General features: G+C 44.2%; 1 protein-coding gene across 3 annotated transcripts in view; it reads left to right on the top strand.

The window, feature by feature from the left end:
* Positions 1-13,814, top strand: part of ARHGAP32 (Rho GTPase activating protein 32) — a 209,953-nt gene that overhangs the window by 58,088 nt on the left and 138,051 nt on the right. For all 3 annotated transcript variants that reach the window (XM_053963433.1, XM_053963431.1, XM_053963432.1), the window contains exon 2: positions 4,114-4,222. In XM_053963433.1, the coding sequence (XP_053819408.1) occupies positions 4,114-4,222 (109 nt within the window). The remainder of the gene's footprint in view (positions 1-4,113; positions 4,223-13,814) is intronic.

Below are 13,814 nucleotides of genomic sequence, written 5' to 3'. Positions count from 1 at the left end.
GAGACTCTGACAGGAGCCTGGCCGGGCTCTCACACCTTTGGCACCTGGGGAAGGAGTTTGTCACCATCCTGTGTCCTGCCATGACCTGGGGTGTCACATGGCACTAAAGCCATGACAGTTGTTTCTCTGCTGTGGCACTGGGGGTGTGCCAAAGAACCTGAGTAATGGGAACACTCTTTTAGGGGTCCCACAATGTTTTAAGAGTTCTGTTCTTGTTTAACTTGAGGAGCTCTTTCCACAAACCCCCTTTATATGATTCTTCCTCTCTTATGCAAACAGAAATGTGAAAATATGTTGGATTTGTGGATGTGGGACTCCCTCAAAGCCATAGGGAAGGTTCTCGTCTAGTGAAGGGTGTATTTAAAATTTACAGTATTATAAACAAGCAGTAACTGTAGAGTTTAGGGACGTCAAATTGAATATTCATCTATTTAATACAAAGTTTACATTTACTTGAGATAAAGTTTGCGTAATACAAATCACCCTACAGATCTCCTGTAGGTGTTTCCTGGCCTGTGACACAACTCAGTGTGAGCAGTCAGGACTTGATGCTTGGATAAGGCACCAGAGGATTTTAATTCCTGATATGGCACAGAAATACCATAAATGAGGGGAGCAGCTAATTGGATTTGAGAAGGAGGAAAAGGACATGAGATGTTTTCTCAATACAGTTGTGTCATGTACAAATATACAAGTTCTAACTAAATTAATCAACTTGACCTACCAGAGAACTTCAAAGGGTGGGTGTGAAAGTGGGCAGGGCCTTTTGTGAAATGTCCTGTAAACATTTGTTCCAGTACATTTGCTTCTCAATTTACAATGAAGAAGGGTTCATTCATCTGCAGGGGAATTGCTTAATGGCCTCTGTACACCAGAACTTTTATTAATGTAACAGTGTCACATTTCATTGCAAGGGCAGAGCTGCTGAGAGGTTGAGGAAGTGGCATTTAAAATAAAATTCTAGTTCTGTTCTAATGGCCAGGATTAAATTTTGTAGTGACTTCTCACTCATTTCCATCTGCCCCAAATACATATACCCAAACTGAGCCTTTATAGAGCAGCTTCTTTAGTTGGTTTGGCCTTTAGTGTTTACAATATCCATGTGTCAGTGTTTTGTGTAAATGCTCCTGGGATTTGAGGTATTTTCCTCTCCTGTGGAAAAGAATCTCCATAGCAGAAAAAAGATAATTTGTCTTGTTACAGCTTGACATGTGTGGTGAATCAGACATATGTATGTTGTGCTATTTATTTATTATATAAATTAAAATAATGTCAAATATACATAATGCACATGCATATAAAAATGTATGAATGTGATTATACCTAGGGATAATATTCCAGGCTTGTCTTGGGGCGAGGCCAGAGTTTTCTATAGGCCAGCTGGTAGGAAAACTCCTTCCCCAGCTGTTGCTCTGAGGTTTTACACGCCCAGAGGAAACATTGTAAAAAGGAGAGTGTTTTCAGAAGCTGCTTTTCTTCCTACTCTCCCCGCTTTTTGCCCTTACTCCTCTCCCTGTTTCATTGCTGCAAGTTCACAAAGTTATTTTCCTTCATCCAGGCCACTGATGGGCAGGAAAAAGCCACTAGACTTAATCCATAAAGGATTAATATTACCTGCTGCATCTTCAGCCTTCCTTGCTCTCTGTCTCAGATGGCATGGAATGAAATAGTAGCTATTAAAAATGAATAAGGGAGCACAGATGGTTATCAAGTGCTGATAATTGTGTCAGAGAGAAAATCTTCAGTATCATTTCCAATATTTCTGTGATGATGTGACCAAGTTCGAATTTCCCTCAGCAGTAGAATGTTCCAAGTCTGGCAAAAGCTCAAAGAATTGACTGTTTTAAAGGCTCAATTTTGCATGTGGAGCTTTTCCAATTTGCAGTAAAAGTCCAGAACACCTTCACAGGATGAATAATGGGACTGCATTTTGGGATCTCAGTGGGGAAGGGTTTGTGAAGAGTTTATTGTGGAAGTTTTATAGACATAGATTAAAGAAATGATGTGAGTAGTTAGATTGGAGTGTGGTGAAAAGAGCTGGGTGCTGTGACATCCATGTTGATCCAGTATGAGGGTACAGACCCTGAACGTGGGCCTGATTCCCAGGATTATTTAAAATAGGACATACCATCCTCTGCACTCACTCACCACTGCAGCCAGCACATTTCAGAGGAGAAATCTGGCAGGAATTGCCAGAAGCCTGAGAAACTGTGTAGTGAATCCATTTGTACTCCCAAGTGCTGATAAAGATGTAAATGCAGTCCCCTTATTTTTAAATCTTTAAATGAGGAAGCACTTTGATAAGCTGATTGCTTTAACTGCTGGAGAAGGTGAGTCTTGATCACATCACCGTTCCTTCCATTCCATCACCTCAGGGAATTAGACTGACCTTGCTGTGGGATCATTTGTTTAGGATCTTTTTATTTGGCTGCAATGTGGTCAAACCCCACCATATAGAAAGCTTCAGGAAAACTGTATTGAGCCTTTTTCAAAATCATGACATTGCTTTAAAAAGTTGAGGTTTTGTGTGGGTTTTTTTTTTGTTTGTTTGTTTGTTTTTTGTTTGTTTGTTTGTTTATGTCTTGTTTCTGAGTTGCACAGCTTGATTTCCTCTGCTCTAAGCTAAGTGGGAAACATCTCCTGTGGTGGAGCTGGCACTGTGAGGCCACATCTCCTTCTCTTGCTGTGCAAAGGAAAATTGAAGCAGCAAATTGTAATCTTTCAACCCCCAAATTATTTTAAACATCTATTGCAAAGGTGAGGGTCTCCTTTCTGAGCTGACATTGCACCTCTGTATTCTGAATCATGGCATTTTCCTGCAGATTTTTTCCATCTCTCTGCAGCTTCCCCTAGGCAGGTGCATTTCTTCCCTCCTAAGGATGATGGGTGATGCTGGGGGTGGGAATGGCACACAGACCCAGTGAGCAGCATTTCCCTGGGGCATTGTGACTTTCGCTTTTGAGGCTCATTTTCTCTGGGATGTGTTTTTTATTGGGGCAGAAATATGATCGCAAAGCTGGGGATGAAATTATATGGGCTGTAATTCCTAACCCAGCCGTGCCATTAACTGCAGTGTTAATTACTTCATCCTTAACCCTCTTGGAGAGAACAAAGCAGAGTTAAATGATTTGGCCCAGTGTCAAGCAACATGTTGGGGTTTCAGAACTTCACATCATGGATCTGAAGCGAAGGAGTTTTATTGACTGGCTTTCGCCAGGCATATTTAACTCAAGTGGTGCATAAATCAGCAGGGTTAAAAACCAGCCCTTTCTGCCCATGCCTTTGCACTGCTGATTATTAAAATGCTTATCCTAAATACATAAGTGGTGATCTATTAAGGGAATAAAAGCCTGCCTGAATATCCTGTTTAATGAAACTGGAATGGGTGATACCAGACTTTGACCAGGCCTTTGGGACTTCAAGTCTACGCCATAATCTCTGCAAAGGCTCATTTATACAAACAGAAAGTGAAAAAAAAATACATATCTACAGAGTGCTATCATGTGGAGGGGCTGAGGATCTTTTATGAATTCTTTCTCAGTTTTCATTTTGAGCCTCTGATCTCTGTGCAGGCTTGGAATAACCTTCACAGGTTGTTTGGAAGATGGCTCCTTATCTGAAGGAAAGTTTTGCCTGGTCACATCAGGCTGATTTGAGGTGCTCATTCTTCAGGTAGAATCAGGAAGGGAGGAGAGCTGATTTGGAAGCTGTTATCCCCATTACAGGCAAAACCTCCTGAAAGGAGGAGGAATCAAATGTGTGTATTTCTCCTTACAAATGTGTGTTTCCCTTGCTGTTTGCCTGGGCAATAGGAGCCATTTTTCTGAAGTGGACTGAAAATCACTCTGCATTTTTCTGTGTTGTGAGACTTGCAAATTGTGCAGTGATTAAACAAAATTATCTACTGATTGGTTAGGAAGTGCAGATTTCTTTCCACCAAATTTACACTCTTGCCCTGCTTGTATAATGAGGAAGTGGGAGGAACTCAGGAGTCTGTGGGATTTCTAGATGTGGAAAATCATTTTATGTTGTCACATAACTGAACACTGTAACAGACTGGGTGTGAGATTATCTAGGAATTGTCACTGAATGTCCAACTTCTGTCCTTTGCAGAATGATGAAGTCCTCTGTCCACGCAGAAGAGGATGACTTTGTCCCAGAGCTGCAGAGGAGCATCCATCCCAGGGAGAGGCCAGACTGGGAGGAGACACTCAGCACCATGGTAAACACCTGGGCTACATCTTCTCTTGCCATTGTTTCCCATTCTGAACACTCTGCTCCTCTATTCCATTTATACTCCCTAAGTTTCAGCTTTTTAAATGGATTGTACAATACTTTGAACAAGGCCAAAATGCTTCCCTTCCTCTGGCAGTTTGTCAAGGAGAGGGAAGGAGCTTTCACAACGCTTCTGTCCTATTAATACATGCCCCAAAGCAGGTCTTGTAACCAATTAAAAGGTCCATAATGTCACAACGATTTTCAGTCCGCATTAACCTCTTTTTCAGCAAGACTTCTGAGCATGAAGGGAACTTCTTGTAAAAACATGCTCTTTGAAGCATGCAGCGTTGTGAAGGAATGAGATTTTAGCAAAATGCTAAAGTCTACATAAATAAAACCTTAGCCTGAGAGCAAACCTGCCATCAGAGGGATCAGAGCTGCAGAAAATGACTTACAAAGGTGCTCTTCTCATCTCAGAGAAGGCACTCAGGTGGGCAGTGGGCCACAGACAACTGGATTACCTTAATATTCATGGGGGTTTTTGGAGCCACAGTTTCTCTGGGCACCCTGTGCCAGGGCCTCACCACCCTCACAGAGAAGAATTCCTTCCCAACATGCCATCTAACCCTGCCCTCAGCAGTGGGAAGCCATTGCCCCTTGTCCTGTCACCCTCTACCTGTATAAAGTCTCTCACCCACCTATTTATGAGCCCCTTCAGGCCCTGGCAGGAGCTCTGAGCTCTCCCTGGAGTCTTCTGTTCTCCAGGTGAACACCCCCAGCTCTCCTAGCCTGTCAAATTTTGCATTTTTCACTTTGTATTTTTTTTCCATCGTAGTGTTTGGCTGGTTTTGCCTTCTCTCCACCTTGGCCACGGTTGGGAGCACTGTCTGTTCCCATCAGTGTTGCTCAGGCAGGACCACCTGCTCCCAGCTCAGAACTTCCCACGCCCTGGAGTCTGGTGGGAGTCACTGTGTGACACCTCACTGCTGTCTGTGACTTCCAGGTGTGTCTCAGAGCTGTCAGGCTGTAATTCAGTGTCCTCACCTGTGACACAGGTTTCCTGGCATATCTTGTTTGGTGGTGTTTTTTTCTCCTGGTTAATTTGCAGTGAAGGGAATGTTCCCCTGCTTGAGGCTGTTGTGCTCATGGACATTGCTCAGTGTTTATTTTACCCTGCATGGTGCTCCTCTCACTGCCCAATTAAATCACTTTTTGGAACATGCCCTCTTGCACAGCTCTGTGCCAGCAATGCCAAAACTGACTGGTCCAGTGGAGAAGAGATTTAGAGGATGATAAACAGGGAAATTCCCAGCTGGGATTGCTGCACAGTGACTTGGTGTGATGAAGGACAGTAAAGCTGCTGAACCTGTGTCTAGAGTGCCTGGATTTGTGCTCACAGTGTTGGTTTGACCTCAGGGTCCTCTGAATGCAGTGTAAAAGAGGGGGGAGAAAAACCTCTCTTGCTTGTGTTTGCTGTGTTGAGTGAATCAAATTTCCACTTTCCTTACTTCCAGTCAGGGGTAATGTTGAGATGTAAATATTTACAGGACCTTGTTCAGCACTGACAGCGTTCTCTGTTTAACCAGCATATCTTCAATATTCTGCCTTTTCCCTGATCATTTGAAGGTTTCTTCCCTCACTCTGTTCCTTCACTTTGCACTTTTAGCAGCCTCTGCTGCAGCCTTGTCCAAAAGATTGCTCTTTCCATGGTATGTGACTGTCTCAAAGTGCCACAGTACATCTAATTTTTGCTTAGTGGTTGTTGAAGATGCAGATTTTAGGTTTTGTTGCTGCTTGAAGCCCCAGCCCCCAGGGAATGGAGGATGCAGGGCTGGAGAAGTTGTTCTCTCCATTGGTTCCCCTGCTGGAGCCCTGATGGGCACCAGGCTTTGTCAGCTCACATGGATTTCACCTTCTCCCAGGTGAGCAAAGGCTGAGACAAGGGACACTCTGGAGAGCTGGGGGAGTCCTGGCACTTGTCTCCTGAACTTTGCCTTGGTACATGCTTTTATTAAGAAAAGTCAATTTATGCATTCACTGTTACATGAACAAGTCTTCTCTACTCTTCCTTCCCAGTTTTATCCATAATACTTTTCAAAGGGCTTATTATTAATTGATAGAAGTGCTTTGTTTCCAGAGCTTTTTCTTAATAAGAAATAAACTGAAGATCTTTCTAAATGTGTGGAGGTTGAATGTCCTCCTGTACTGTGAATATAAGGTGACAGAAACTCTTTATTTTTAATGTTTCTGTCATTGCCAATTCATTCTTGGCACCTGAGTAGCTTCAGTCCTTTGTTTGATGCAACTTATTTTATCTTCTTTATTATTTATACTTTCATCTGCTTTTTAACATTGCTTGTTTTGTGTTTGTGGTTCAGCAGAAGGGCAAATGATTCTGTGTTGGAGACTTGGTTTTTTGGGGTGAATCCTGGAATTGTGAAATGGTTTGGGTTGGAGGAAACTCTAAAGCTCATCCAGTCCCACCCCTGCCATGGGCAGGGACGCCTTCCACTACCGCAGGCTGCTCCAAGCTCCTCCCAGCCTGGCCTTGGGCACTTCCAGGGATCCAGGGACAGCTCTTCCTCAGTATTTCTGGTCCCATTCTGTGTTGTAGGTGAGGTCCAGGCTGAAGGAGAGGCAGCCCTGGCTGGACAGAGTTCCCAGGAGCTGGGTAGTGAGGCAGCTGTCTGTAGCTCCTCAAGCATTGCTATATTTTGTATTCCCCCTTGACTAATGCTCTGTATTTTTAGAATTTGGGTGTATTAGACATGTTTTTTCTGTCTCAGCCCCCAATTCCCACTGTGCTGCACCTGCTGGGTAACCTTCATACATCCTGAGATTTCTGCCTCTACTCCACTTCAGAAAATGCAGTTGATGATATTGACTTTCTTGATAGAACACTTCTGAGTTCTGGAACTGCAAAGCCCTGTGTGAGTCAAGGAAAATTCCAGTTTATGGATTTTCTAACATTTCTCCAAGACTGTAATGTTATTTTAAAGGAAAGGGGTATCTTTTCCTTGTCAGGCCCTGCTAAGTGCTCTGTTTCTGAATTACAAGAAATGAAGTTGTGAAAGAGCCTTTATATAATGTATCTCACATGAGCCTACAAAACAGCTGTCCTCAGCCTGCATTAACTTTAGCATAAATTGATACTTGTGCTTAATATTACATTTACCACATGTTGCTGGCCTCCTGAGTTCCTCCCTTCTCCTCTTCATGAGTTCAGGGAGTTGTACTGTTCAAAAGCACTGAGCCCATGGCTCTCCCCCATCAGGCTGCTGTGCTTACAGACCCTCTGTTCCTGCCTTATCTGAGTTTTGTGGTGAAGCAGCATTAAAATGCTGAGATAAATACAGAAATCTTCATTTATGCACCTATTGCAAGTGTGCTGACACAGAGAGGTGCCACGTGAGCTGCATTCACCTGACAGAGGAGATCAAAGGAATACACTCGAACCAGACCTGGAGCTGCTGGAGCCAGTCCAGAGGAGCCCACGGAGCTGCTCCAGGGCTGGAGCCCCTCTGCTCTGGAGCCAGGCTGGGAGAGCTGGGGGTGCTCACCTGGAGAGGAGAAGGCTCCAGGGAGAGCTCAGAGCTCCTTCCAGGGCCTGAAGGGGCTCCAGGAGAGCTGGAGAGGGACTGGGGACAAGGCCTGGAGGGACAGGACACAGGGAATGGCTTCCACTGCCAGAGGGCAGGGATGGATGGGATACTGGCAAGAAATTGTTCCCTGGCAGGGTGGTGAGGCCCTGGCACAGGGTGCCCAGAGTAGCTGTGGCTGCCCCTGGATTCCTGGCAGTGCCCAAGGACAGGTTGGACATTGGGGCTTGGAGCACATTGGGGCTTGGAGAGTGGGAGGTGTCCCTGCCCATGGCAGGGGAGGGAAGAGATGGGCTTTAAGGTCCCTTCCAACTCAAGCCTTTCTGTGATTCTCTACGTGCTTCTGAAAAAGTCACTTTTCCTGCACTTTTCCAATTCTTTCAGCTTTGGAAACCTTCAGTATATGAAAATATGAGTCTCCAAGCCCATGGAACCTTTATTGTCCCCCTGGTACACCACTGTCTGGGATCTCACAGGATCTGGGAGTTCTGTCCATAACAGGGCCAAGAGGTGACAGCTGGGGTCAGGTGTTACTTGTGCAGAATCAGGGTGCCTAGAAAATGCGGAATCTCTAAATTAAGATAGAAGACTCTGAATTTGACAAGTGCACAAGAAGGCAGCAGCTGTAGTTGGTACACATCATTTTAGGCTTTTCTGTTGGAATTTTCTTAGGAGGAATGCAAGCTTATAAATGCTTTAGAAAGGCACAGGGTTAGAGCCTGTCTTGTGAAGTCCCTGGAATAATCTTAGTTCTTAGGTCAGAGGGGTTCTGAGATCTGTAGTATTTTCAGCATTTGATGCCAGATAGGGAAGGTTCCGTGGCTTGTGAAAGTAATAAAGGCTTTTTAATGAGACCTCAATATATCACTGTTAAAACTGGGACATGAGTGAGGAGAAAACTATTTTTAAATGCAATTATGAATGTGTGCAGAGATTAGTGCATTGTAAGGGTTTAAAGAAAGATTTTTATGTCCTTAGTGTTTGTTTCTCATTCTTTGTACGTCACTGGGGCATGTGCTGCCCCAGGTCTTGAGTGGGCCTTCTGCAAGAATAGATGCCAAAAATAGAATACAAGTGGCTTCTTTTTTAATTAGTGTTGGTTCATTGGTTGATTTTTAATTCACGGAACATCAGGCCTGTTTCTGATGCAGACTAACCTCCAGGAGTTGTGGGAAAATCTGCATAAAAAGGGAATGTGGTAAATCCATTTGCTTGGCTTTGTAAGCTGTAGTGATTTCCAGATAGTGGTTTACTGAAATGATCTAATTTTAGCTTCTGAGATATGTAGATATAATACTTTTAACCATGTTAAAATTGATATTTTGGATTTTTTTCCCTGTGTCTCTTAATGCTTTGTATGTGTGTGAACCAACAACAGAATTTTACAGCTGAGGATGTGGTTGGGAGCTCTGAAGTCACTGACAGAATTTTGTCAGGCTGATCCTGTTCTCAGATTGGTTCCACATCATGGAAGAAAATTCTTGGGGAAAAATGTGCTTTTGAACTCTGACTACCCAGCTGCAAGTTCTTTTTAAAAGTCTAAAGTTTTAAGCTCTGAAGTGCAAGGGGAAATTTTAGGAGATATGAAGCTGAAATTGTGGGGCTTTTCTGCTGTCTTTTAAAAGGCTTGGACAAGTCACTAGAAATGGACTTTAGAATCGTGGAATCTCCTGAGCTGGAAGGGACCCACAAGTCATTGAGTCCAACTCCTGGCCCTGTACAGGAGAGCCAAGGATGCCAACAATCCCACCCTGTGCTGAGGGCATTGTCCAAATTCTCCATGAGCTCTGACAGCATCAGAGCCTGCCTTAGATGGTTCTCCACCTAAATGCTCCAGCATTTGGCTTCTGGCTCTAAGTCTGAGGGATCACTGCCTTAATGCTATAGAAAATGTTACCTGTAGGTTTGGAGGTTGGTTTTGTGCTGCTGAAGTCCTCAAGCTCTTGACTTGCCTGGATTGGTGAGTCAGGACTGTGTTAATCCTGCAGGAACTGCAGAGTGTCTTCTGTGCTCAGCACTGGGCAGCATTTTCATGGAATTGCTGCAGCTCAGGCTGGGGAATTGGGATAACAGAGGGAAGGGTGGAATGGGAGTGGGAGTCCAGGAAGCGTGGACAGCACAGGCACTGATCTGACACAAATGTTTTGGGACAGGCCATCACACCAGGCAGGCATCAGGTGCAATAATATTTTGATCAAAGCAGTTCTGGCCTGGCACTGTACCAATAACCTGTGTTTCCTTTTCAATCCACATAACTTGCTTTTCCTTGTTATTGCTGCATGAATCTAGCATTATTTTCCCTTGTTAAGCTTTTGGCAAAAGTTTCTGTTGCTGTGTGAGGTCCTTTCTGTGCCTCTTGCTTAGAGGAGCCTTTTTATTTCACAGGCTGGCTCCCAGCACAGAACTTGTCCCCGAGAATCTTCCAAAATTGGGGCAATCACTTAATTGGCACATTGGCTTCCATTTGGCTTTGCCAATCAAATAAGTTCAATTAATCCAGAATGGATACTGTATTTTTGGCAGGAAGTATTAATTCATAGTAATCATTTAGTTTTCATAGGCAAGAGCATCAATAGTTTCTGGTTACATTTAAAGCCGTGCCAGTGTGTGCACTCTGGCACTACAGTGGTGAGCCAGGAGATCCAAATTATGTTTTGTAAATATCTGTTGGAAAGTCTGTTTCTATACAGCAAAATGAAGGAATGATTTAGAATTTGCTAAGGCTGGATCAGCAGCTTGTTGTGTGCCATCATCACCAATTTGAATGCACCCTGTTTGTCATTTCTTTCCTAATTCTGGCTCAGCCAGGCTGCTGTTGCTGGTGGTGCTTTTCCCGTGCTGCTGGGGATGCTGCTGTTGCTACTCCAGCTTATTCCCTGCCCTGAGCTTTGGAGTCAGGATTACACTGCCACGACCCTCCACTTCTTTCCCTCCCACCTGTTCCAAAGCTGATCTATTTCTATGCCTGTTTTGTTGTCACATTACAGGAAATTCCACAGTTGTTCAAAATGTACTTATTTGGGAGATAAAACTTATAATTAATTTACTGTCAATCACTTTTCCCTAGACCCAGCTGCTTAAAAATAAGGCGGAACATTAAGGAAGGGAAAGAAGTCTCTTATTTATAAGTGGTTCATTGTAACTGGCTTTTTTTTTTTTTTTTAATCAGTGTCCATGTCTTCTTAGTTACCATAATGCAGGAAAAGATTACCATAATGCAGAAAAGAATAGTTTTTGAAGGGTATCAACAGTCTGCTTATCCGTCCCTTTCCATTCCCCACCCCAATTTAAGCCCAAGAGACAAATCATGTCAGAGTTTGTCTTTCTGAAGATTGTAGGCATTAATGTTTGGGTTTTTTTGCCATGATTCAGCCTTCTTAATTATAAAATGATGAATTATTCCCTGAAGATGAATGTAGTCAAAATGTAGTCATTCCCTACATTTCTGCCTTGCTGCATAGTGTTGGTCACTGCTGTGTTGGTGTAAAGCTGCACGTTGTTTTTGGGATTTGATCAAATACCATGGTTGCCAGGGCACAGATTATTCATGGAATCATGGAATGGTTTGGCTTGGAAGGAACCTTAGTGTACATCCAGTCCCACCCCTGCCATGGCAGGGACACCTCCCACTCTCCCAGGTGCTCCAAGCCCTGTCCAGCCTGGCCCTGGGCACTGCCAGGGATCCAGGGGCAGCCACAGCTGCTCTGGGCACCCTGTGCCAGGGCCTCACCACCCTGCCAGGGAACAATTCCTTCCTAATCTCCCATCCATCCCTGCCCTCTGGCAGTGGGAACCATTCCCTGTGTCCTGTCCCTCCATCCCTTGTCCCCAGTACCTCTCCAGCTCTCCTGGAGCCCCTTCAGGCCCTGGAAGGAGCTCTGAGCTCTCTCTGGAGCCTTCTCCTCTCCAGGTGAGCACCCCCAGCTCTCCCAGCCTGGCTCCAGAGCTGAGGGGCTCCAGCCCTTGGAGCATCTCCATGGTCATTATTCACCTTCCCAGCTCTTACAGCATCAAGAGTCCTGTTCTGACCTCCAGGTCATTCCTGGAGAGCAGTGTCACCTTCTGTTTCCAACTTGTGTGACCTTTTCTGGAAGGCATCAGGAGTGAGGAGTCCTTCCCAGTTTGTGGAGCCTGGGGTGATCCCAGGCGGAGCTTTCCCCTCCTCTTGGGCAGAGTTAATGACTCTTCTGTTTTGTTGGTCAGAAGTTTATGGACACTCTATGGTATAAAGTGCCTGCTAGAGGCAGACACATTCCTCACATTGCTGTGTTATCACAGGGCTTTGGGCAGGGAGTGCAGTGGATCCCAGTTTTGTGCTTATGCCATTGGACACAGCTCTTCTCTATAAACAAAAGCTGAGCCCAGGTTGCCTTAACACACAGAAATATCAATTCCTGTTAATTGTCCTGACTCAGATGCTGGGGTTGAATGTCAGGCTGCTGTTTTTTCCACCTTCCCCATCTTGCTGCTGCACTGGGACAACTCCTGAGTTGCTAAATCTGATTTATATCTGTAACTTAACATCACATTGTTATTTGCATAATCGCTGGCTGTGGCCAGGGGACTTACCAGAGTGGGATTTGCTTGTTTGAGCCTAAATCTATTTCTGTTGTGTTTTACGTGATGAGAAATTGCTTTCTGCAATAAAACCCAAAGCTCCAATTGCCCTTTTATATCCAAGCCATAATTAGGATACCCTCCTCCCTCTTTGCATCACAGTAGCTGGGATCTTTGGGGTCTTTTTTTTACCAACAAGAAACTGGAATCAGAAGTATTGTTCTTGTTGGATATTCTATTTTCTGTGGCTTTTCTCTGTAATTTATTTTGTAGGCTGTACAGAAGCAGGACTCTAACCCTGTCTGCCTTTCCCACGCATATTGTATGTGGGATTTTTGTTCTTAAAGAAAGTACATTCCTGAGCCACTCTGCCATTGTGAGGGGCTGTGTACTGTACCCTGCAGTTCCTAGGCCCAGGGCTTTGGGAATGGTAATCAGGCTTCACGATGGGAATGTCAGATCCAAACTTAGGGCTGTCAGGGAGTTACCATGCTAATGCTGCCCTCAGCTGCTGACCATTCACTTGTGCTTGGTTGTATCCCTTTTAGCCCTAAAACTGGATTTTGTGATGGCAAACACAAGTGTGAGACTGTTCTGCTGAAAATCCCCAGCAGCCCTTGAGTGCGCTGGATTCAATGCAGAGAATCAGTGAAAATCTGTGTGTCTCTTTCAGGCTCACTTGGGAAATGCTGCCATGGCACAAACTCATGCTGCTGTGCAGAGGTGAATTTTGGTCACAGTGACAGTGGCAGTGCCAAAGGAGGTGCTCAGAGCTGCCAAGCTGCTTGTTCCATGTCTTGGATTCCACTTCAGTGGTTTTACATGGGAGCTGCAGAAGGTTTCACCTATGTATCTGTGAGCTGCAGATCTTCATTTGAAAACACAGTAGACAAATAGTTAAGAATTTGTTCTTTGCTCATTCCAGGCTGATCCTTTAAACTATGGTAAATGGATGCCCTGGACTAACTCCTCTGTGATGCTAAGACTCTGGAATGAGAGGTTTCTCTGAATTTGCCAGCTCATGGCAATGCTTTAAAGTGTTGGGTTTTTTTGTTTTGCTTTTACTTATTTCCCTTCTTCCTCCCCACCACCCCCCCCCCCCCAGAGATGCTGGGAGTAGAAAAAACACATTCTGTGTGGTCCTTTAAAAAAAAGAGAAGAATTCCCTTTTATACATGCCATGAACTAAGTACTGGTTGGAGCAGTTTGGAATTGAGAACCTGAAAAATGGAATTAAAAGTTCTAAACTCAAAAAACGATGCACATTCAAATGTCTTTATTGAATGCAGATTTCTTAGACATGGGATTAAGAATGTCCATTGCCAATGTTCAAAGTTTCCTTACTGTAAGCACTTGTCATTTTTTCATTCCTTTTCTCTATCCCATTATCTCAGTTGCCATGAGATTTTAAAGGTATTTCTGGCTGGATGAGTGTTTCTG

The sequence above is a fragment of the Vidua chalybeata genome, chromosome 23 (assembly GCF_026979565.1).
Source record: "Vidua chalybeata isolate OUT-0048 chromosome 23, bVidCha1 merged haplotype, whole genome shotgun sequence".
NCBI classification, from domain to species: Eukaryota; Metazoa; Chordata; class Aves; order Passeriformes; family Viduidae; genus Vidua; species Vidua chalybeata.
The sequence above is the reverse complement of the archived record's forward strand: the minus strand, read 5'-3'. Positions and strand labels throughout refer to the sequence as shown.